The sequence below is a fragment of the Stegodyphus dumicola genome, chromosome 7 (assembly GCF_044657685.1).
Source record: "Stegodyphus dumicola isolate Sdum_Otavi_A_Nest chromosome 7, ASM4465768v1".
Taxonomy (NCBI): Eukaryota; Metazoa; Arthropoda; class Arachnida; order Araneae; family Eresidae; genus Stegodyphus; species Stegodyphus dumicola.
This window is the reverse complement of record NC_140774.1, coordinates 185,466,981-185,493,791: the sequence shown is the minus strand read 5'-3', so window position 1 is coordinate 185,493,791 and position 26,811 is coordinate 185,466,981. Positions and strand designations below refer to the sequence as shown.

Genomic DNA, 26,811 nt, shown 5'->3' with positions numbered 1-26,811 from the left:
AGCAAGATCCATGCCTTTTTTCCTTTTCGTAAATAAAGAGGACCGGCTACATCGACTCCGGTCACTTCAAACACCAGAGCATCTCTAACTCGATCTTCAGGAAGAGGTGCTGGAACAGTCTCTATATTCTTTGCGCTATATCTTCTACAGCGAACACACTTCATAAGAACTTTACGTACTGTTTTTCTTCCTCTCAGGACCCAGAATTTCTGTCGAATATTGGCTAGTACGAATTGCACACCAGCGTGGGATAGTCGCAAATGGTAATCTAAAATTAACCTATGAACTAAGTCATGATTTGAGGGCAATACAATTGGACAGAGAAAATTTTCTTCTTCCTCTCTTCTAGTAATCTTGGTCTTTAACCGAATAAGGCCATCTGAGTCAAGAAAGGTACAAAGGTTGCTAACTTTAAGTTCTTTGCCAAATGCTTCTATTTGTATTATCTTGCATATTTTCTTTTCTACAGTTTCTATTTCAGGGACCGTGAGTTCTCCTGATTGTTTAGAATCTGGTCTTCTGAAGTTGTTGATAAATCTGCATATCCAAGCAGTTATTCTTAACATTTTATGGTAAGATGAATATTTCTCAAAAAAATGTTCTACCCTTTGCGTATTTAGTGCAGAAATGACTGATTTCCTTTTTTCTGAATTTACTATTTCCATATCCGGTATTTCCCTTTGTCTAGGCCATTCTTCCTGATTTTTCTTCAGCCAGTCGGGGCCCTCCCACCATCTAACTACTAAAAGTTGTTTGGCGGTGCAACCTCTTGATGGGAGGTCAGCTGGATTTTTTGTTCCAGCAATATATTTCCACGTTTTTGGATCCGTCAGTTTCCTAATCTCCCTGACTCTGTTTTCCACAAAGACAGCCCAGACAATCTCTTCCCTTTGAATCCATGTCAAAACTGTTGTAGAATCCGTCCAAAAATGCGTTTCCACATTTTGCCATTGTAAACCATTTAAAACAGAAGAGCATAGTCTGGCACCTATCATGGCAGCTATCAATTCCAGACGAGGGATCGTAATAGATTTTACGGGAGCTACTCTAGACTTCGATGCCAACAGATGAACTTCAACTCCAGAATTCGTCACAGTTCTCAAGTAAACTGCAGCAGCATACGCATTACTACTGGCATCACAGAATGTGTGAATGCTGCAGAACTTCCTATTGTCCTTGCTGGAATGTATCCAACGTAGGAGGGATATTTCTTTTAAGAGAAAAAGGCTTTTATACCAATTCACAAAATTTTGTTTTGTACTCTCGTCGAGGACTCAAAACTATTCCAAAAAGTAAGCCATTGACTACTGTTCCCATAAAATACGGGAATCGAAAGTTTTGGTAATTTAACATTAGGTGTATCTTTTATATTTTGCTGTGTGTTCGGTGCATTTAAGTCATGAATAAGTTCCTTAATCCGTTTCTTAAGCCTGAATTTCCATAACGTTATCTTCTCGCGATATTGTTCTGTAATTTCGAATTCATCTACACTCAGAATTGATTCAACTTCTACATCGGCATTAGATAGCGTTTCGGTTTTAGCATTAAGCTGTTCTAACAATTCTTCGAGTTCATTAATACTACATTCAGATTTATTTAATTCACTTTCGATTTTCTTAAATAGTTTTGTAACGGCAGTTCTTAAGATACTTCTTTTCTTTTTTAATTTATCTACTTCAGCCATTATCTTTCTTAGATTCAAACACTTACACAAAAAATATACGTCTCATGAAAAACAAATATTTAACTCTTACTTAGAAAACAAAATTATTCTTTTGCTGAATACTTCAAGAACAAGTATTAAAATCTTCAATTTTAATATTCAGTTTTTGAATTCACTTTATTAGAACTTTTCAAAAAACCTGGCGTCCCTGTTCGGGCGCCATAAAAATGTTGCATCAGGTTCTTCTATTTATAATAAAATTAATGTAAAATTCCTTACCTGCTGCATCTTCAGTGTTCACGACGCCAGGCTTCTAATAATCACGTTTTCAGTAAGAGTTTCTATTACTGCTAACAAGCCATCTTGTCTTTTAATTATTTATTGGAATAAAAAGCTAATATACACTATTTACAAGGTAGGTGATAATTATTTTAAGACAGTACATTTTTAGTTCTGAGTCTTTACGCTCCTCAGAGCGGTTCCAATCTCGACTGTTCTCGGAACTTAATTACAGCAAAAGTAAAGGAAGAGATGCTCGCCACCTAGTGGCAAGACTGTGACAATCTTTATCAGATTCCCCAATTTTTCTGGCAATATCGCCTAAAACAGTCTCTTCCTATTAATGCTGTCTTAAGCAGTCTCAAAATGAAAAAAAAAAAAAAAAAATGGTATATATCAGTGTCATTTTTTTCATTTTGAGATTATTTTGTCTTTTCGAATATTTGCTTTTAATACTGTGTTTTTGGTCGCTGCTAGATCTAGCCTTTTGGAATCCATACTGGTATTCTCCAATTCTTATTTATTTTATATAAAAACAGTTAGCCGTTTTGATAAAATGTTTGAAAACATCTTATAAGATATGTTGAACAGTGAGATTCCTCTGTTGTCCTTGCAGTCTAACTTATTTCTTATTTTAAATATTGGGAAATTGGAACAGTTCTCCCATTTTATGGGCATATTTTTCAAAGTCCGAGCACTGGAAGCAATAGTATGTATTTCTGTAGTCAGTTTAGGCTCTTTGATATTCAGAAGCTTGGCCTTGACACCATCCAGTCCTGCTGAACTGTTATTATTTAAATTATTGAATGCTCTCGCCAATGCAGCCACGGATAACTTTTCTAGGTTTTCATCTTGATCGTTTCGAGAAGTGTCTCCTGATTCTTTTCCCAATTAATCCAGCTTATCATATTCTCTCCATCTAAGTATTGCAGTTTTGTTATTAATAAGTTCACCGTTTTTATCACGGCATGTTTGCGTCCTAACACAGTCTTCTCTAGTATTGTTAATACATTATAAAACATAACTACCTCTTTTTTTTTTTTTTTTTTTTTTTTTTAGATATTCTCTTTCCTTATAAATCTCCTCCCAATATATTCTCTCCTTCAGTTTGAATAATCTTTTTCCTGTCTTCTAATTTTCCTATACTCATTCACAACATTTCTTGTACAATGTCTTTGCACCATTAAGCGGTACGCTTGGTGGATTTATCATTTATATATTCATGTAACATTCTTTCCAACTTTGAAAATGTAATATTCACAGAGTTTAACCTAGAAATGAGTTCCTTTCGTCCTTCCTTGAGCTTTGAACAATAGAACAAATGTTCGACATTTTGTACTCCCCCGAAACTGCATGAACACAAGTCTGTACTAGATAATCTAAATTTCTTCAGATATGAATTGAATTTACAATGTCCAGTTAGAAATTGAGTAACTTCAAAATTGCAGAAAAAGTGTTTATTATTCAGTCTGTGAGGAATGGAAGGAAAATATAGTTTAGTCAAAGAGGCAGTAGTAGAATTCCTGTATAGTTCATTCCACTCGAGTATTATATCATCCCTGCTTTTGTTTTCGTAAAATGACTTGAGAAGTACCATTGGAGTAATTACTTGAAAATGTCCCAGGCAGCATGCATTCGTAAATTGCACAAGAAAAATACATGCAATTTACGAATGGCCTTTCGTATAAAAAACGTTCAAGTTGAACGTAAAAATATCATAAAAAGTGTCCAGTGGCAATTACTAAATATTTACGTATATTTTTACGTTATACTATACGTAACCTTTACGTAAAATTTAGGTATATTTACGCGAGAGACTACTGTTCATTCGCTACTTTTACGTATAATATACGTAAATTTCAGGGATTTACGTATATTTTTAGTAAAAATTTACGTATATTTATCGCATATACGTAAATCTCAATTTTTTGCTTCACGTATGCGTATATATTTAGTAAAAATTTACGTAAATTTCCCCGATTTTTTACTGTATATAAACGTATATATTAGGTAAAAATTAAGGTAGATATTCCCCGTATTTAATTTGCATGCAAGTTAATCGAGTAGCTTCTGTTTTAATTACACACATAATTATGTTATGTAAAAATTTTACATTTATCAGTCAATCTTGCAATGTATTGTAATCTATTATTGTTGTCTTTTTCAGTTTAAAATCTTATAAATATATTAGATCAGTACTAAAAGTTCACCTCTACAAAAGAAATGCTTTATTGAGGTATTTTTAAAAAGTTCCCTTTTACAAAGTAACTGTTAATTTCATAAATAAGTTCATAAAATTATGCAAATTCAAAATTACCTAAATATGTTCTTTATTTTATCTTATATACCAGATAAAATTTCAAAAAGTTAAATTTGTTTAGGAATATCGAATTTTTTAATATTTATCTCATGTGACTTTTTCTATAACATTATAAATGTGCATGTTGATGTGGACATATCAATTATTTTTTTCATCAAATAGCTTTATGGTATTAAATGATTTAAAAAGAGGCAACTGGACAAAAGAAAGCAATTAGAAGTTGGCTAATTTTTTATTAATTTGTTGTCAAACGCTGTGCATTTTAGATTATGCTCATATGATGACAATGAGTTATTTAAATTATAAAATTATTATGAACATATCCCACATAAATTAACAAGTATAAAATTTCAAGTTGTTTGAAGTATTATGAACTGTAATACTTGCAAAAGAAATACACATGAAATTAATTTAAGAATTAGGTTTATTTTACAAGTATTCAAAAACTGCAATTACTGTTAAACAATAAAAACTAACATTAAATCTGAAGAGCATATTTTTTTCAATAATAAAATTCAACATAGACTTCATGCAGCTTCGCCATATTTGTTCTATAGTTCGCTGTCTTTAATATCCTGCTCGATTTTTGTAAAAGTGAATTCTTTGTCACCCAATGTTTTGAGAACAGCTCCTAAACAAGAAAAAGAAAAATTTGTAATAATTTCACACTTCAGAGGTTTTCAGTTTTTAAATATAGTTGAAGTATTAAAAGATGCATATAAAATGCACTGAGTATTTCATATTTAAAAATTTACATTTCAGTAATTAAAAATTTAATTTCACACTATCACACAGTAAGCTTCAATTATATACCTTACACAATGCCTATAATTTCAAGTGAAAAATACTTAAGATTTGTTTAGAACTGCAAGGTTGAGAAAGTCTTTAATGGCTATGTTTGTATTTAAGTACATGAGAAAAAACTTAATTTTGTATTAATTATATTGCATTAGCCTTTCAATTTTACTCCTACATATAGTAAAGAATATTCGCTTTCTTACAGATAACTTTTTCTTAAATAAAGAGTAAGCAGAAAACTAATCACAACACTATATACATATAACAGAATACTTCATAAACATATACATGTCATTAACATACGTATATGCATTAACAGGCTATTTTACACATTTCAATAAACCAGAAACCAATACACAATCAAAAGTATTATCAGTAAATTCCTCCAAAATCAGAGCAAAAATCTTTAATTATGATAACAATGGCATCTCAGTTTGCAATATAAAATATTTCAAGTCTACATTCATGTGCATTCTAAGCAAACAGAATGCTGAATAACAATAAAATTATAAATACCATAAAAAAGTTAAAAGCCACGTAGAATGATAGCAAGACTAAATAAGTCTTCCTTCAAAAATCAATTTAAATTCAAAAATTTGCCTTCCTGTTTAACATCTCAAAATAGGGTTACTGCTTTCACTAACTAAATTTCCTGTCTTGGCAAAATAAAAATTGTCACTTCTGTTGCAGGAAATATTTGCTGCAAACTTTGTATGCAAATAATCCAGTGAAAAAATTTTAATTGTGGCTTGAATATTTTCTTTATTAAATAAATGAAAAATTGCCACATAATATTAATTTATGATCCACATGAAGCTTTTTACCTCTACCATATCATGCAGCTATTTTAAAATATATACTCTCATATAAAAGCCACAGAATTTTTTACCAATATTAATATAGTATAAATCATTAATAAATCTTCTAAAAACAGCCCCAAATTTTCTGAATTTGATACCCAAAACATAATTCTACATAACTGTTAATGTATGCATTTGCTTGCACATACTTAAAATGAATTATACACACAAAAACTTAACATATTAACTTTAATAAATTCTTAATTAGCAGGATGACTCAATTAAGGCAAAATATGAAAGAAATCTACCTGATGGAATAGTTGTAAAAGATATATTTAAAAAAAGCTAATATTGTTTACCTTACACATAGCAGAAATTGAGTAAACTGTATGCAGCTGGATTATTTATTAGGAATAGAAGTTAGATCAAAGTACCAAAGTCACACTAGGGCTTTAACCATTTGGGTGCAAAGAAGCACCTGAATTTCAAAAAGAATAATTTAAAAAAGCTAATAGAATTATATAACTTTTACAATCTAGTACAAATATTAGACACATAAACAACACTAAATGCCATTATTTACTTGCATATTTTCCTTCTTTGTGTACTTTACTCCTTAATTTTTCAGGATATGATTTAGAAACAGAGTTATGGTAAAAATGTATACTGGTAAAAAAAATATTGCTGAAACTGATAAGTCCTTTGAATTATATACTATAGTGCAAAGAGGGATGGAATATGTGACTAAATATGATAAATCAGATTACAATAACATTAAACAAATAACATGAAAAACTGAAAAAAAGAAATTTTATTTGAAATTTTTTTTTAACTCATGGAAAGACAGACAGTATTTCCAACTTATTAAATTCAATTATATTTTACCTTTGTCAAACCAATATTGGTAAGAGAGTTGTATTTAAAATCGGTGCTAAGCTAAAACTGCTTTCTTGCCTAATTTTATACTATTGAAAATACCGGTAATAGTCAAAGTTATTCGTACTCAATATGTGTAAGATTATTAATGAGTTGCCAAACCTCAGTTAACCATCTAATATACTACATTCAACATTATTATTTTTCTTTTTGAATGTCAGGTTTTCATTATTTCTGCAAATATATCTGTAACAGGACATCAAGATTGAGTTAATGTAGAATAGAAAATTACCTTGCAAGTTAGCACCTTTACCTTAGTGGCAGTACTTCATTCTCTAGAAAAAACATTTTAAATTATTATACTTAAACAAAAAATTCATATTTGTTATAGCAAAACATCATTAATACAATAAACCAGAGTTGAATGCAAATCTAGTTTAACTCCATTCTTGAAAACTAGTTTATTACTTTCAATTTAATTTAAAAATAATAAAAAATAAGGTACGTATTATGATGACTACCTAGATATCTCGCCTAAACTGGCAATCCTTGTAGGTTATACAGGTTATAGAGGGCACTAAGATAGAGAGTATTAATCCCACACTAGGGACTCTAACATTTGGTAGGAACAGTTTGAAAAGTGAAACAGATATTTATAGTGAACCAATGCAAAACAAAAACAATAGTTCTTTAGGGACAAAGCCCCTTTGGACTAATAAATCCGAGTAAATTAACACCTTTTAGCTATTTTTTCTTCTTGTAAAAAATAGACATACATAATATTTTTAGAAAATAACAGTACTTTAAGCATGCAATTTCCACATATTTAACACAATAATTCATTCTAGCTCTGTTGCAATACTGGCAAAGGTACTCCTCTGTTATTAGGATGGGATTCAGAAATGTACAATGAAACCTCGAGATACGAGGAAAGTATGAGCAAAATACGAGATTAATTCGAGTAACGAGCAATGAGCCAGGCTGTTGGTATGGGTGGCGCCATTTCCCTATCCGGCTCAACTCGGGGAATCCCCTCGTTAGATCACTCAGTGTTCTTTTATATACGTGTTTGTGCACTTGCAAATTAATTGTTTTGACATTTAACGTGAAAATAATTATTTCAAGATGCCTCGCAAGAAAATTGTTGCCTCAGATAGTGCTGCAAAGAAAAATAAGGAGGCCATGGTCGTCGATATCAAGAAAGAAATCGTAGATAAACATAAGCATGGTGACGGAATTGGCGAAGACTTGCGGCCTTTCAATATCGAAAATCTATACTATTCTGAAGAAGCAGGAAGAAATTAAGAAACCTGATGTAGCCAAAGGAATTATCGTTGCTTCCAAGCACCATAAAAGTACTCCTAGATGTTGAGAAGCTGTTGTTGGTGTGGATTAATGAGAATGAGTTAAAATGTTGGTAACAAAGTTAAACTATTGTTATATTATTTACCAGTGTTATTTATTAGGAAAAATTGACTTGATATTAAAATAATGATGATATAAAAATTGATATTTTTTGGGGTGTGGAACGGGTTAACTGAATTTCCATTATTTTCAATGGGGAAGCTTGTTTCTAGATATGAGAAATTCGCTATACCAGTTGAATGCTGGAACGAATTAAACTCGTATCTCGGGGTTCCACTGTAGATATGTAAGCATGTGTATATGCATGTATGCGCATATACACATACATACATAAAGAATATACACATGCACACACGAGCACCTACATTTAAAAATGCATGCATATAAACACACATTTCTGAATCTCCTGATAACAGAAGAATACCTACATGAATCATTATTCAGTTTCATTAGAATTCTTAAATGCAGAGGATTTACATTAATCAGTTTTATTAGAATTCTTAAATGCAGAGGATTTACATTAATCAGTTTTATTAGAATTTTTAAATGCAGAGGAATTACATTAATCAGTTTTATCAGAATTCTTAAATGAAATCTTCACTATCCGAAAATTCAGTTTCATTTCCAGCTGAAACTGTATCAGGACAATCTCATTTATATTATTTCCCTCTAACAACTGAACATTTTGAAAACCTTTTCTATTCCATGGAAAACTAATGCTGCGTTAAACATACATTTTCTAAATCTGAAAATTTTAAGTTAGCTTAGAAACTGTAATCATTCTGAAAAAAGTTTGATTTATGCAGATGTTAGATCAATAAAATTACTTTCCTGTGAAAAAGTAATATGGCATTGAACAACACGATTTTACACATCAAGATATACTGAGTGAAAATTCTTGAAATGTTTTATTTCTTGGTATCTCTGCAAGAATTGTATAAATAAGACTACCTCCCTTTTATATATATATATATATATATATATATATATAAAAAAAAGTTTAGTAAATATACTATGAAGAAAATTTGTTACATTATTTACAGTTCATAATTAATAGAAAATAAATCATTTCTTATCTTATCAGAATTTATTTTTATCACATTCATAAACAGTACTAATTTAAACAAACATACCATTACGATTTCAATAACTATGAACTAGAAAATCCAAATCTGCATCTTTGATGGTCTAGTAGATTGGACGTCTCGTTTACTACAATTCAGCAGGGTGCTGACTCCCCAGACTGTAATATATATAGATAATTAATTTACAAGGGAAAAAGCAACAAAAATATAAACAATTTCTTGGTTTTATATAAGCATTTCTGCACATTTATAATTTAAATTTTTTTAACTATCTAGTTATATCAAAATACATGATTTTGTAAAATATCATTCAAATAATTTAAGGTATTTTAGATCAAATACCAATTTTTCAATAAATTTTTTCATGCAAGTCTAATAATCAACATAACTATCAAGTTTTGACTTCGAAAATTATGTTTAGAGAAACTTGAAGCTGCAGTAAATAGTAATAAATTTATTCAAAACTGAAAGTAAAGCATTCTTACTTTATTTTCTTTCTTTAACTATGGCAGATCTTTAAAAACAACAAAATCAAACAAACAAAAAAGAAATGCATTCATGAAAGGACTTAGGACTTACTTATTATTCATGAAAGGATATTGTTGCTTAGCCGAATCCAGATGGCCAAGTGAGAGTTTCTCTGCTTATCCAATAGGTGGCGCTATATTCTAACTTAACATGCCGCCGCCCGTTGAAATTACAAATTTCAACATACAAATTACTAACATACATACAATTTAACAATCAAGAAAAACTAATTCTATGAAAGATGATAGATAATTTCATCATGAATATAATATAAAATAATGCAACATTTTAAAAACATAAACATTCACTATTCTACAATCGAACTTATTCTTTAAACAGTTCCATTTTAATGTAAAGCACAATTTTCAATAAGAACATAATAATGTAAACTAAGCATTATTATCCTGGATAGGTAATAAACAAATTTTACTAATACATCGAATATACACACCACTTGATGTTTTCACTTTAACAACTCTGGCCTTATTATCTTTACCAGGTAAAACTTCTAGAATTCTAGCTAAAGACCATTTAAATGGGGGAAGATTATCTTCCTTTAACACAACTAACATACCTGCCTTTAAATTTTCTTTATTAATAAACCATTTGGTGCGTTGTTGTAGATGATTTAAATAATCAGTTTGCCAACGTTTCCAAATAACTTGAATGAACTTGGTAATAACTTGCCATATAGAAAGTCTATTATCTGTAAGATGAGACAAATCTGGTTCAGGATATGAAGTAATGGAACGTCCAATTAAAAAATGACCCGGCGTTAAGGCTTCAAAGTCATTTGCATCTGTTGATAAGGGTAAAATTGGACGAGAATTGAGAATACCTTCAATCTGTGTGACAACAGTCCAAAATTCTTCTAAAGTTAATTTATAACTGCTGATTGTACGCTGAAGATGGTATTTAAATGACTTAATACCTGCTTCCCATAAACCACCGAAATTTGGTGCTCTAGGTGGAATTAGTTTCCAATTTATACCTTCAGATGTTAAGAAATCTGCTATATCAGAATTAGATTTAAGGACTAAACTATGCAATTTTTTCAGTTCTGATTTTGCACCAACCATATTAGTACCGTTATCTGACATTATGGTATTACATTTTCCACGTCTAGCAATCTTTTAATAGTAGCAAGTAATGAATCTGTGGTTAAATCAATTACTACCTCTAAATGTACTGCTTTAGTAGCTAAACATATGAATATAGCAACGTAGACTTTTGCATAATTACCCTTTCTCTGATTTTTATACTTGATGAGGAATGGACCAGAAAAATCAAGTCCACACGTATTAAATACAAACCCTGGATTAACTCTCTCACTAGGTAAATTTCCCATAAGTTGTTCACATACAATTGGTTTAATCTTAAAACATGTTACACATTCATGTACAACCTTTCGAGCTACATCTCGACCATTAATAACCCAAAATTTACTACGAACCTGATGCAATAGTGCTTGAGCACCAAGATGTAAATATTTAACATGGTAATACTGAAAAATTAATCTAGTAAATACATGATCTTTTGGCATTACATAAGGAAACTTTTGGTTGTAATTAAGATTACTATTGGCAAGTCTGCCTCCTACTCTCAGAAGAGAATCATTATCTAGAAATGGACATAAAAATTTTAACTTACTTTTGGAAGAAACACAATTCTTATTTTTTAAAGATAAAATAGCCTTGCTAAAATGTTGTAACTGTACATACCTGATCATGATTTTCTCAGCGTCATCCAATTCTTTAACAGTTAGAGAACCTATTAAATTTTTTCCCTTACAATTGGCTATAAATTTACAAACAAAACTTAATACACGAATAATACGAATATAGTTATTACTAATGTTAAGAATATGATCTAAAACAAGGGAATTAGAGTTCACATTTAGATTAACTAAGTCATTATCCTTAAGTTTGAGTTCTTTGACGTATTCCACATTATCCATATCAGATGAAATTAATTCACAAGGATTAGTCAAAAACCTCTCCTTAGTCAAGAAAATTGGTCCACACCACCATAAATCATTATGAAGAAGATCTTTAGGTTCAGCTCCACGTGATATCAAATCAGCTGGATTATTGTGAGTGCTAACATGGTACCACTCATGAACCGCAGTCATGCTTCGAATAACAGATACTCTATTAGCAACAAATGTCTTTAGTTGATAAGGTTCCTTCTTAATCCATGACGAATCTATTGACGAATCAGTGAAGTAATACACCTTGAAAATAGGTAGCTGAATGGCCTCTAATATTTTTGTCATTAGTTTTACCAACAGAACTGCACCACAAAGTTCCAAACGAGGAATGGTAATTGACTTCAGAGGTGACACACGAGACTTGCTGCACAGAAGTCTTGATGAACATTCATTTGAAGATGACATACATTTCACATAAATTGCAGCACCATAGGCTTTCTGACTAGCATCACAGAATCCTATAATGTCTATTTGTTGTAATCCATTGGTTAGAACAAATCTAGGGATGCGATAATCGTTGACTATTTTTAGACTATGCAGAAATTCCTTCCATTCTTCAAAGTAATTTTTAGGAAGAGGTGTATTCCAATTTAATTTTAGAAGCCAAAGTTTTTGTAGAAATATTTTAGCTTTTGTCGTAACAGGTCCAATTAAACCTAACGGATCAAAGAGGCGACCTATCGTTGATAAGACATCTCTTTTCGTGCCTGTTTCTTCAAAGTCAAGTATCTTTAAATCGTAAGAAAAACAGTCTGTAGACGTATTCCATGACATTTCTAAGGCCTTTGTAATCTGAGGCTTATCCGTAACTTGAAAGGAGTAATCCTGAGTAGCACTTTCTTTATTCTTCAATAATTCTGGATTGTTTGAACACCATTTGTGTAACTGCATTCCACCACGTTCTAGAAGACAGGTTAACTGTGTCTGCAACTCCTTGGCTTCTTGCATGGTATTAGCTCCAGTAATAATGTCGTCCACGTAACAGTCCTTCAGTATGGCTCTTGAGGCATGAGGAAAGTCTGTCGCTTCATCCATTGCTAACTGCTTCAGGACCCTTGTTGAAAGGAATGGTGCACTTGCTGTTCCGTATGTTACAGTCCTTAGACGGTAAGTCTGCACAGGACTACCAACTGATTCCTTCCACAAGATCAACTGCAGGTTTCGTTGAGATGGTTCAATAAGTATTTGTCTGTACATCTTCTGAACATCAGCTCCTAATGCATAGTTGTACTTTCGAAATCTAATAATAATAGAAAATAAATCTTCTTGAGGTATTCGCCCTTTCATTAATATTGAGTTCAGTGACTTTCCATTGCTAGTAACCGTGGATGCATTAAACACAACGCGAAGCTTGGTAGAGGCTTTCTCTGGCCGATAAACTCCATGATGACTAAGATAATTGCAAGTCGATGTTTCAATTTCTTGCACTTCTTCCATGTGATTTAGATCCTTATATTCTTTAATAAAATTCTTATATAATGTTTTCATATTCGAATCACTTTCTAGTCGATTCCACACTTGATGCAATCTTTTCTCAGCCAGCGTTTTCGATTCTCCTAATTCTACACCTTCCCTTATGGGTAACTGAACTACGTATCTTCCATCATTTTGTCTATAGTGAGTACGCTTGAAATGTTCTTCACAGTATTTTTCTTCTTCACTCAAAGCATCCTCGATATTTTCAATGGATTCAACTTCCCAAAATCTTTGCAAAATTTCTTCAACTCTTTCTTCACTATTTAGAACTAAACCACAATAATTTACTTCTGAGTCACTCTTGCATGCACCAGACGCGATATATCCAAAAACTGTTTCTTGAAATATCAACGGTTGATTTTCTAATTGAAATTTTCCTTCTTTTAAAATCTCAAAGAACAATTCAGCCCCTAGTAACATATCTATTTTGTTAGGTGTTCCAAATTGCGGATCCGCTAATTCAATATCAATGGGAATATTTAATGACTGCACATGTAAACACCTTGATGGAGTTACATTGGTTATTTTAGAAATAACTAAGCAATTAACTGATCTTACATATGTTAAATCCTTATTCGAAATCTGTACATCTAGTTGATAATTAATATTTATAACGTTCTCATTAATTCCGGATACAGATGCATAAATTCTTTCTTTCTTTAAATTTAACAAATTAGCAACTCCTTCACACAGGAAACAACTCATGCTGCCGTTATCAAGTATTGCGCGAACTGGGATTCTTTTCCCTTCGGAATTGCAAATATATATTATTGCAGTCGCCAATAACACGTTTTTTCTGCGTGTCAAAAGACAACTCGATTGATTTTTATTAGAGACATCTGCGTTCTTGTTTATAATTTCGTCACTCGTTGCTTCCGTTTTTGTTTTGTCTAACTTATGTTGAATGGCGCCATTTCTGAGCAGGCGATGTATTAATGAATGGTGTTTTTTATGGCATTCCGAACATCTGAACTTAGAATTGCATTTTGCGATTAAATGCTCGTTACTGAGACAGTTTAGACACAATTTATGGGTTTTAACTATTTCATATCTTTTATTTGGATTTAATTTCAAAAATGAATCACATTTATGCAGTGGATGATTATTATTTTTGCATGTAACACAAATCGAAACATTATCGGTTTTAACCATCAGAGCCTTTGATTTCGAACTTTTTTCTAACGGATATTTCATTTTATTAATACTACGGTTAATGTTATCCAATAACTGACATCTTTTCTCTAAAAACGAAATTAATTCATCAAACGTAGAAACTTCCGTAGCATTAATGCTTAGTTCAAATTGTTTGCGCGTTTCGAAATCTAGTTTCTGAAGTACGATATTTAATAACAGAATATCCGATAAATTATTTTTCTCATATTTTAAAACATTCAGAGCCCTAACGTTTTTAGTAACATTATCTATTACATATCTTATTCCTTTAGACGATTCAAATGTTAAAGTACGTAAATCCATTATTGACTTTATATGCGTCTCAACTAATATTCTTTTATTTTCATACCTATCTTGAAGAGCTTTAAATAGAGAATTAAAAGTATCATCAACAGTTTCAAGATTTTTTGCTTCATCAGTTAATGCAGCCTTTAAATAGTAGAGTTTCTGAACTTCTGTTAATTGCGTGTTATTCGCTATGATGTTTTCGAATTGAAGCTTAAAATTATTCCATTCGGTATATTTACCAGAAAACTTAGGAATTGGTAATTCTGGCAAACGTATTTGTACTTTAGGATCAAATTTACTACAATCATTTTCATTTTCAGAATGTGCTATAGATGATAGAATTTCCATAATTCTTACCTCTAGAACTTCAGTTCTTTCTTCCATTTCGGCGATTTCTTCATCGATGGCTGTGACATCTTTTTCATCAACGCTTTCGAAATATCTAATCCTCAAGTTTCTAATATCCATTTGAATGCTTTGTAGCGATCTATACTTTATTTGAATTTCATTCTTATTCGAACTATCATCATATTCCTTCACTACATTTTCTAACCTAGTTAGTTTCGCTTTTAACGAAGTTTTGTTTCTATCTAATGCCAGCATTTTGTTCACTTCTCCGGCTCGACGGACCATGTACTCTGATTCTAAACTAATAAGTGGACTGTATAGCAAAAGAACTAACTAATTTATTTACAGTAATTAACTATTCAGATCTAATACATGCTCTGGCATGTTGCTTAGCCGAATCCAGATGGCCAAGTGAGAGTTTCTCTGCTTATCCAATAGGTGGCGCTATATTCTAACTTAACAGATATATTTCAGTAATTACTAGTGCATAAAAATTCAGTATATATATAAAAAAATGAACACAGATTTGGAACAAAGTACCTGTGTTTCTATGGCATAAAGTTTCCTTTTTTAATAGCACAATATCTTTGAGTTAAAGATTATATATTAAAGCAAATTTATAAAACTAAATTCAAAAATAAGAAATTAAATTATTTTTAGGGAAAACACTAAGCAAATAAAAAATTTTGAATTTCATAAATAAATTAAAGTTACATGCTTTATTTTTTGGCATAAGGTAGATAACATTTCCATAACAGATTTCTGAACAATTAGTCATGTTAATATTGCCTTTCTTTTTCCATTAAAAGCTATTTCCTGCTTAATTACAGTATGCTTTAAGATAAATATTAAAACGTTTGAGTAAAAATAATATAACTATAAAAAGGTGAGACACATACAAAAAGGAGTGACACAAACAGTAAGAAACAGACTAGTGCAAAATTTAACAGTACCAAATCCTGAAAATGAATCATTAGGCACGTACACAAAAGAACAACACATGGAAAATCACATTTCCTACACAGACGCTATTTATAAAATTTTATATAGGTGAAAAAGGTACGAGTATTAAACACTGAAAATATAAAATATTCACTTACTTTCTTCAAATAATTAGTAACTTCGATGGATTCTGTCACAAACGCCAATCCACGAACAAACAGTATTCTTTGCAACTTTACCATTCTTTTCGACCGCCATTGCTGAGTGCTGACTTCACAAATATCCCGCCACAACCGGAAGTAGAAAGTGTCTGCTTTGCCATTGGTCAGTGAACAAGAATTGCAACGCTTTTTTTTTTCTTTATAATTAAACATATTAAGAAAGCCTCTAAATTAGCATATGAAATAAACTTACTTTTGCATTATATAAATTTATATTCACAGCATCTCTGTATTAAGGTAATAATTAAATTTTTCTACGAAAAATAGAAATGTCTGTATATGCGCATGCTCAGTGTATAATCGTAAATCCGGTTAATTTTTATAGCGTAAAATTAACTATGCAAATTTTGAGTTCATTTAACTGGACCCTTGTACTTATTCTGTAGATCTCCATATTAAGAATGTCTTTAACTGTTTCAGGAAAAATATAAAATATAATATAATTATTTATTTACATTATTTATTAATTTTTTCCTCATATAAAAATTATTAAAATCGCTATATCATTTTTTCCGTACATTAAACAAAATTTAAAAAAATTAGCCTCATATGATTTTTATAACAAAGATTAAAGGAACTGAAATATATGTAAAATATCAGGATTCAGCTTGCAATTTCGTAGAGTTATTATTATTATTATTAAATAAAAATATTAGTATATCTTTGATTATAATTAATGATCCTTTGGTTTACATTAAACTATTGTTCAAGAAGTTAAACGTTTTCGAGCATCTTCTGCTGTATTTATTATTATATTCCTCGACATGAAAGATTTGCTAGTCTTATTCCAATTCAATTGCCCACATTTGCTAAATAAAATAAGGAGAGTATTGTACCAAACTCAGTAAGTACACAAATTTAATATACAGCTTATTCCAGTTAAATGGGTAATAGGATTTTTCATAAAAGAAATTAAATTGTGTAAATTAATATAAGTGTTGATATGAATAAAAATAACAAATTTGATATAAGAAAATAAATAAGTTATTTTGAAGATGTTTAAATTAAGAAAATATAATTTTTTGCAAAAATGCACGTAAAGATTTAGCTCACATGTTAAAATTTATAGAAAAATTTTAGCCTCATATATGACTGCCCCTTTTTTCATGTTCGTGGACAAGGAAAACAAAGTGAAATGCCAGAAATACACTAAATATTTTGAATTAATAAACTTCATTTTCAATCTTTTTAGACTTCGTATAATATCCGTAAAAGTGACGAATGAAATATACCATAAAGGCAGTAGTTTCTTTCAGAACATTCGGATTCGTATAATATGCGTAAAAGTGACGAATAAAATATACCATCATGGCGGTAGTTTTATCAGTACATTCGGATTCGTATAATTTTCGTAAAAATAACGTGTGGAAAATAACGATCAAGAGTTAACAGCAACTTCAGCCTTTTTCATTCGTATAAATTTCGTAAAAGTAACGTGCAAAAAATACCATACCCTTATTTCACCAAAATTATACGTATATTTTTGGAGACGTGCTGCTTGGGGTGTAGCTTGTTTTGCCAACCAATCAGCCCTTTCATTTCCTAAATTGCCAGTGTGGCCACGTTCATGAGAAAAGATAACATCAACACCTTTATTATTAAGGTCTTTAAGAAGGGCATGGGAAGTAACAATTAATTTATTATATGAGAAGATATTCCTAACAGAATATAAGGATGAAAGAGAATCAGTGCGAATAAGAAATTTAGCACTTAGCGAACAGTTGTTAGATATCCACTTAATTGACTCACTAATGCACAGTAATTCGGCTTGGAAAACATTCATTGGAAATTCTAAAGAGTTTGTATTCCAGTTCAGAACCATGATGGAAATCGACATAAGCTAATCCAACTCGATTATTAATTTTACTGCCATCTGTATAACACACAACAGGAAAATTATCATCAACAGAATTGTCATAAATGATAGTTTGAATTGGCAAACGATTGGCAGGATGAGGAAGATCTTCAAACAACACCTTGGTATCGAACATAAATTTGCTGATGGTATCTTTAAACTTTTTGTTATTTAAAACATGAAGGTCAATCGGAGGAAATCCTGAAATTGCGAAACAGGCTTCATAGCTAATTGTTCTGTAGCCACGCACAACTCTTAGTAAAATTCTTCTTTGAATTCTGCGAAGTATACGGGAATTAATCTTCTTTTCTAAAGCTGTTCCCCACACTCTAGAAGCATAGCAAATAAAGGAGACAATACCCTGCTTATAAATCATATCAATAACATTAGATTTTAAACCAAAAGTATTGCAAGAGACACGATTAAGTCCTCTAAGTATATTTTCACACTGATTGGATAAATACATAATATGATTTTTCGAACAAAACTTATGATTAAGAATAACGTCTAAATATTTTTCGAGTAAGGTATTATCCAAGTACAGTTGTTGGTTTGTATAGCTGACATGCTTTCTTTTAATTATCATAATTTTAGATTTATTAGGATTGAATTCCAATTTCTGTTCTTTGGACCAATTGGAAATAATATTAAGGTTGTTCTGAGAAGTATTAAAGAGAGTAATGGGACACTTCTCTTGAAAGCAAATCAGTAGATCATCAGCAAAAGCAATTGTTTTACAACTCGGACAATGTGAGACTCTATTGAAAGCAGCATATCTTTTGAATTTCCGCAGTGGAGATAAAACTGTTATTTTCTGTACAGTGCTCGCTTTGAACTCGTTGAGTTTGTTAATCAAAAATTCGTTAAAGTTTTATAAAATAGGAAATAGATTAAAACAAATTCGAAATTCGGCCGTCCAGATGCCCATGTTCGGGTGCAGGATTACATTATTCAAAATTTGATGGCTCTAGATACTGCCGTTTTTGTCACAGTGCGAGAAACATACATGTATTCATGCAGATTCTTCATTATTTAATTTCTTTAAATATAATACAGGGCGATAATATTGGGTAATAACAATTTGCAAGGAGACACGGTCATTTATAGTGGAAGTTGAACTGCGGTGCTTAACCACCAGGGTGCCTGGGCGCCATAGCCCTACCCCTCATCGAATAACATGATAAAAGTTTCGAATTATGAGAAATGTAACTGAATGTGCTAAATAATTAAATGAGCAAGAGTTTAAATTCATAATTGCTAATAGTTAAATACATATTTTTTCCTTAAGTACCTAATTACTAATCCATACATAATTAACTATTTTTTAACAACTATTTCACAGAAGAATACATGTACACACAAGAGAAACAAAATACGAAGTGCGACGCCTTAGTTCCACTAGTAAAAAAAAAAAAAAAAAAAAAAAAAAAAAAAAAAAAAAAGAACAATATACAATAAAGAATTTGAGCAACAATTTGCATAACACATATACAAAATTACACATTACTAACATTTAGGATCGCCCTTGGGCGCTTACTGAAATTGGGGTCCCTAGTATCATAACAATAGTTAACAACCACAGAATTGTCCAGAAGTTCCTGTTTATCATAAAATGCCCTAGATAGGCGGCAATAAAAATCACAAAGATCCTCTATTCTTAGCTCTTTACGAATTTGGCTATTCCGAATGTACCAGGGGGCATTACATATCATACGCAATACCCCGTTTTGGGCAGCTTGTAACTGCCTTCTCAAACTTTTGCACGAGTATGCCCAGACGGGGCATGCATAACTAAGAATTGGACGCAACATGGTTTTGTAAATGAGCAACTTATTATAAATAGATAGAACACTGTTTCGAGCAATTAAGGGGAAGAGTGAAGCTTTACTAGCTCGAAACTTCCTGAGAATATGTGTAACGTGTGGGTTCCATGTAAGAGATTTACTGAGGATCACCCCAAGATAAGGGACCTGCTTGACCCAGGGAATGTCCACACCATACATTTGCAGGTGAGTCGGGAAATTCTTCTTAGTAGTAAACAGTATGGCATGTGTCTTGTCGACATTCACTTTGACTTTCCATTTGGTCAGCCAAGTCTCTAGCGAGTGGATGTGGTGTTGTAGCTGTTGTATTGCTGAACTAACAAATGCACTTTGCGTAAGGATCGCTGTGTCGTCTGCATACATGGCTAGTGTTGTGTTGTGTGTAGTGGGGATGTCGTTCACGTAAATATTGAATAGGGTAGGGCCCAGAAGGGATCCCTGTGGAACACCAGCCCGTATGGGCCGGTTTGTGGATAATGAACCAGAAACATGAACGACAAAGTGTCTACCGGTTAGGTAGGATTTAATTATGTTTGTGATGTAGCCTGGGAGTCCCAGCTTGTGTAATTTGTATATGAGGGCATCCAGCCATACTCTATCGAAGGCTTTGGCGACATCTAAGAAAAGTCCACCAGTGACACGATGTTGTTGCATCCCACTGCTTATTAACTCAACAACTCTGTAGAGTTGATGCGTTGTCGAGTGCTTACGCCTGAACCCAAACTGATAGGGTATGAGGATCTTCTGCTCATCCAGGAAGATGTTTAGTCTATGTAGAATAACTGCTTCCACGATTTTGCTAATTGAGCTTAGCAAACTGATTGGTCGGTAACTCTCAGGAGCAGTCGCAGGCTTGTTGGGCTTTAGCAGAGGGACAATCTTGGCAGTTTTCCAACAAGTTGGGAAGTATTGCCATCGTAGTATGATATTCACTAACTTGGTGAAGTAGAGTATTATCTTGACAGGGAAGTGCTTGATCATCTCATTTGTGACACCGTCTACTCCAGGGCTCTTCCTTTTCGCAATTCGCATGATATAGAGACAGACCTCCGATGGCATGGCTGAGATAATGTTGTCTGTGCATGGCTGTGTTGTAAAACTGGAGTGGAAGTCAGCAATAAGCTGTTCAGTGTCTGAGTCTGAAATGTTGTTAATGCAGAACTGAGATTCCAGATGCTGAGCTAAAAGTTCTGCTTTCTCAGTTCCGGTGTAATGGATCCGTTGAGGGCCGTGAAGGGGCGGAATGGCGTTATAGCATTTTTTGTACCTCTTCACTGCTTTCCATAAGGAGTTATCCTCGTCATTTATAGTAAAACAGCCCCAAAATGCCACTTCGAAACTAATAGCCTTTCTAGACTACCGCCCCTTTGGGCTAATAAATTAAATTAACAGTAAATAAAAAAATCTTATGCAGAACTAAAAATAATTAAAAAAATAATCACTATAAAATACAAGCAAAATTAATTATTACGGTTAAATACAATTTTAATATTAGAATTACATGTACAAAAACTTTTAAGGAGTCAAAATTGTTTATCACTACGATGTATTATGAAATATAGTTGAAATAAATTCTTTTATAGAAATAGTGCTATAATACTCATCTATAATTTTAAAAAAGCAGCACAGTTTAGAATTTTAAACAAAACTTTCAAAAATTCGTTTTTAAATATTTTAGTATTTTTTACTTATTTACACCAATAAAAGGCATAAAAGTTGCAAGAGAAAATTGCTTGTTTGAAATTTTCTATAAGTTCAGATTTAAAATATTATTTTCTAAAAGAAGTAGTTACAAATTTCCTTACAGCATAGGCTAAAAAAATATCCATCCCTGAAAGCATGCAATAGCTTTATAATTATTTGGAACGTTAATTATGCTTGATAAATATGCTAAATGTTTAAAAATCAATCTAAATTTCAAAAATAAAAATATGTAGAAATTCTAATTTGTGAAATGAGGCGCTACAACCAGCTTTTTCTTGACAATTATACACGCTGCAATAGGCAACCACTGTTAAATTTCTGCAAGTCGTCCCTACTCCTCCGGATGTGATCAAGGTGACAGCCAGGAACGCCTCAGACGTGGGAGAAAACCCATTTGGGTTAGTGTATTTCTTATAAAGTCCATGAGCAGCGTGCAGCGTCTGGTTGTCATCAGTAATATCAAGGAAGGCGCGGAATCTGTCAAGCATTATGTTTTTAGGATCACATTTAAAGAATAAGCAGTTAATAAATTGACTGTTTTTTCTATTAATAAATTTTATATACTAGATTACAGAACAAGATTTTTATATGATATTTACTCTTCTTAATAATAACGTAAGATATAGTCTTATTTGTTAACATACACTGCGAGTAGAACATTTCTTTAGCGACTTATCGCTCAAACTAGAAGATGAATGCAACAAGAGAAAAGCATTTATTGAATACAGTTATTTACAGATTTCACGGACTAACGTGTTTACAATTTTACCGGCCATTTCTGGTGATGAACTTAAAAGTAAACTAGTAGTTCAAGACTACACAAATTAATTTAGACTAGTAGATTGACTAAGAAGCCTACACCAGCGTGATATTAACTTTGGCGGCTAGAATGCGAAGTAAAGATTCACAATTCAAACATCTGGTAGAAGTAACAACGTGAGCACTTAATAGCGAAAACACGCTCTGACTATCCTTTTCGCTACTTCAGTTTAAATGCACTCTGGTTCACCTTATCTCATTTACATCCTGCCGAGGAAACGCCAGGGCAATCAGAAAGGATAGAAAAGGCTAACAAATTAAAATAACTATTAGTATAGATAATATGAACCTCATAATAATACTACATGTTTTGTACCATTATTGTATTGTATTAAAATTTTAGTGTATTGAGTGTTTTATATATAGCAGTGTGTTTACGTGCAATGTGACCATGTTTAATTACAAAGTTATTCTTGGTATGTTTTAAGATTTTTAAATTTAATCCACAGTGAACTTTTAACATAATGTTATTTAATCAAAAGTAATATGAGCTGTACTGTGTCCTCAAATCTTTAATTTGTATATTATAAGTACAGCATAAAGTAAAGAACGTGTATTTCTGTGTGCAATTGTATAATTTGATTGTAATGTGTAATTCTGCTCTTTATTTAAAAGCTCTTAATTTATTTATCTGTTGTATCAAGTTATTTATTAAGCCTGTCTTATATATCTATGCTGAATTGTCAAGAATAATGTTCAGCGTAATATGTTGCAAAGAATATATAGTGTATTAAGTGTAGTATTGAGTTGTAAATGTGCCTTAAGTACAGTGCAGTGATCAACGCAATGCATATTATAAAATGTATAGTGTAACGAATATGTGTAGCAGTGTGTTAACATGCGATGTAGCCAGGAAAATGTTTAATTCCGCATGCAGTCTATACTTTGCCCTTGTATGGCCATGTACTTTTCCCTTGTATTGATTTCGGGGTATAGCTTCAGATAGTTGCGGGACCCGGACGATACCCAATTAGTCTATGCATGCCGTCCGGGTGTCCGGACCTGCTCTCACCTGTAATGGTTTGCATTTTTTATTTATATTTTTTTGTTTCTAATGTTATAAATTATTAGTTTACTACTCTTATTAATAATATTTGATTATAACATTTGTTCCTGTAACATTTGATAAAAAAATTGTAACATTTGTTAAAAAAATGTTTGTATTTTTATAATTTACAATCTTCGTATAAAACTAATAAATACCGCATAAGAAATAACATAATAATAAATACCGCATAATAATAACGCTTTTATACCTTTTTTTAAAACTTCCTAATACCGGTATTCCGGTACAACATATAAAAAATTACCGGATACAGATAATGAATTTTTAGTCCGGTACCACAATCACTAATCACTACAGATGCGGTTATATTGTAGCACAAGAGAGTTCGCTTACGATCTGAATTCTGTTTAAATAAGGTCATTTTCACCTTCTCAAGGTTTTGTCGCTGTTCTCAAGCACCGTGATAATTCCTTCATATCTGCTAGGGTCATAGGACTAAATTCTCCTTCTTTAGTTCCATTACAGCCTATGACAGTCCAAGGCCGTCTCAACTAGCTTCCTGCAAGGGATCTGATTAGTCGCTACCATCGGCCAACGATTGATTTAAAGTATTGAGAATATGCCTGTAAGATCCAGCCGTGTCCGGTGCCGTAATTAATAGACTCAAATTTATCTTTTACTTTATTCACACCATCAACGTAAACTATATACACTTTGTACAAATAGATATATATATATATATAAGATAATAGGATTGTTAAATTTATAAAATTACCACACTGAGCATACTGAACATTCGGCCTCTCCCACCGAAAGCCAGTCTCCAACTTACCACGTTTTCTGCCTAGAGGGCGCTACTTATTTTCAGGGTTACAGTTTCGGAGGACCAGGCACTACAATGCCTTTACACAGTTTATCCATCTTGTGTGAGGTCTTTCTCTTTTCCTCGTACCCTCTACACTTGCAAAGGGCGCAAGTCCGTAGTCGTTCAATGTCGTCTGGGTGGTATCCGTCCATTACTTAGCCCTCTAGATTTCTGAACCGAATTTTTTTTAAACAGGGTGGGGTAGTTAGCCCCACGTCCAGCCACCAACCTAGAGGACCAGTCGCCTGATATAATCCCCAGGGGCAGGGTGCCCGGCTATACCTCGGATTTCCCAAAAAAATCGCAATGTCTCTACAAACTCAAATTTTAAAATTTCCGTTTTCTTATTTGAAATTCAAAACCAAAACATCACATTTCTTTAAGCTTTATAGAAAAAATGTCAGTTCATAAAAAAAAATTACGTGAACTTGTGTAAATTAAATTACAAAAATAACTTAAAATAATTTAACCCACTGTTTCGATATAAAAACTCCAAGGCACTTACCCGTCAGGATTTGTAGACTTGAATGCAATGGCTTGGAATATGGAGAATCTGTTAATCATAAGATTTTTATGGGCGTGTGGGGTCCAGACACTTTAGCACAATCACCGGGAACACTTTACACTTCACGGCACATCACTTTTCGGACACTGATAGTCCCCAAATTTAACGACTTTTCCTAACCACCTAAACAGATGAAATTTTTACACTTTTCTACTTGAAATAGTTTTGGACACGGAATGGTCCCACTAGATGCTGATGATCTTTGGACACTGACTGTCCCAGAACTTAAAGATAAGCTGTGATCAGGACACTGGCTTTGTTTTCTACCGAACTGATGTCCGCAATCTGATTCCGTGGTTTCAGATCCTGCAAACTTAAAGATGAGCTGCGTTCAGGAGACTGCTTTCCTTTTTACACGGATTGAAGTCTGCAATCTGCTTCCGTAGATTTCAGATCCCACAAACTTAAATATGAGCTGCATTCAGAAAACTAGCTTTCCTTTTTACCTGAACTGACATCCGCAATCTGCTTCCATGGACTCTAGATCCACAACGCTGCTACCAATAAATTTTAGCTGTAACGTTTGTCGAACTTGTGTGATGGCAATACAAAGACTAGTTGTCTTTTTAATTTATTTATTTTAATTATTTAATAGACTAATGTCTATTTATTTTGAAATTTAACATAAGTTTTCTTGTTTAAGTAAAAGGCAAATATAACAGTTCAATTATAGAAAGGGGAAGGCAGCAGCTTTCCTGTCACATGATGCCACTTAACCGTCTGGAATTTCTCAGACAAATACACTTTTCTTACCTTCTCCTTTGCGGCCATTTCAGCGGACATTGTCATTTGTTACCAAGAGAAGCAGAAAGTTTTCTATTATAAGCCTGATGTTACATTACATATTCTTAACGGGAAGTTTCCAAAATCATCATCGATGCTGTTGCACCAGTGCTAGTACGAATTTTCCCATGAACGTTTGTTTTCTGGATGTTTCCCGTCGTGCAAGCAATCATTTTTTCTGTTTCTCCACTGGCGACGGCAACGATGCTAAAATCACAACCCGCCGGTTTCATGGCTTCATAATCATTCTGGCATGCAGTCGCCCAGCTTTCAACTACAGTTAACTGCTGCATGCTCAGTGATATCTTGGCAAATGACATAAGTCATGTTATTTGAAATGAAATGATGTTTCAGCTTTAATATGCCATTCACTATTAACTTCTATTCTACAGTACATTATATCACATTTTTTTGGATAAGCAGCCATATTTCTGACTTATTTCTGCAGAGACAGGAAGAAATGAGGAACGGAAAATTTTGAAAAATTCCCTCTATCCATGTTCCAAGCAGAACACAGGGTCTCTAATTAACGGCTTGATGTGCTAACCAGTGCATCACAAGAGTGCGGTGCTAACCAGTGCATCACAAGAGTGCGGTTAAATCACATAACATTTTTCATTCTTTATGTACATCCAACAGAATTAAAAAAATTCACAATTATGCTACTTTAAGAATTTATTTTCTCCATACTGTGATATATTAAAAGCTGATTCTGAAAGCAAATTTGGGTTAAGTTATGCAAAAGACTGCCATAAAATTAAAAAATTAAAAATATTTAAGGAAGAAGAACAATAAATACAAATCTTAAATGAATATTCAGAGTGCCATTTTCCGGGCAACGATGCCTCGTTGATCAACAACAAGGAGACCATGTAGCCGCTGCAATTCCTTGTCTTGCTCTTCAATGAGAGATAGTCTTTTCTGAATCTCTTCGTTTTCTGTCTTTTCCAAGCATTCTAGATTTTCATACGCATTTTGGAGACGTCGCTGGGTTTCAGACGGATCAGTAGCAAACTGATTCCAAGGCATTTGAAGGGCTTCCTCTAAACAACTGATGCGTTCTTCCTTCTGTTGGAAGTCCGTTCGAAGGGCTTCACCAAAGGCTGTCCAATCCGAGTTTTCCTATAGAAGAAACAAAAGAATACTTTTTAAAATGGCAGATTTCCGGGGTATTTACAGAGTGATTCGCTACCAAGTGTACAAACTTCTTAGCGGCATAGGTTACTCAAAGACGAAGAG

At 32.5% G+C, this 26,811-nt stretch overlaps 1 protein-coding gene and 1 long non-coding RNA gene across 5 annotated transcripts in view; both read right to left on the bottom strand.

Moving 5' to 3' along the window:
* Positions 1-4,668: 4,668 nt before the first annotated feature.
* Positions 4,669-16,221, bottom strand: LOC146996586 (uncharacterized). Of its 3 annotated transcripts, none has more exons than XR_015042257.1 (4): positions 16,090-16,221; positions 9,235-9,344; positions 7,029-7,071; positions 4,669-4,893 (listed from the first exon to the last, which is right to left on the bottom strand). It is a non-coding gene; the product is annotated as an uncharacterized LOC146996586 (long non-coding RNA). The 3 variants fall into 3 exon arrangements; XR_015042256.1 differs by lacking the exon at positions 16,090-16,221 and adding an exon at positions 9,766-9,827; XR_015042258.1 differs by lacking the exon at positions 16,090-16,221 and adding an exon at positions 9,672-9,798.
* Positions 16,222-26,235: 10,014 nt separating this feature from the next.
* LOC118195865 (uncharacterized) overlaps positions 26,236-26,811 on the bottom strand; it is a 48,489-nt gene continuing 47,913 nt past the window's right edge. For both annotated transcript variants that reach the window (XM_085819791.1, XM_085819792.1), the window contains one exon: positions 26,236-26,694. In XM_085819791.1, coding sequence (XP_085675917.1) covers positions 26,389-26,694 — 306 coding nt within the window. In that variant the 3' untranslated portion in view covers positions 26,236-26,388. The remainder of the gene's footprint in view (positions 26,695-26,811) is intronic.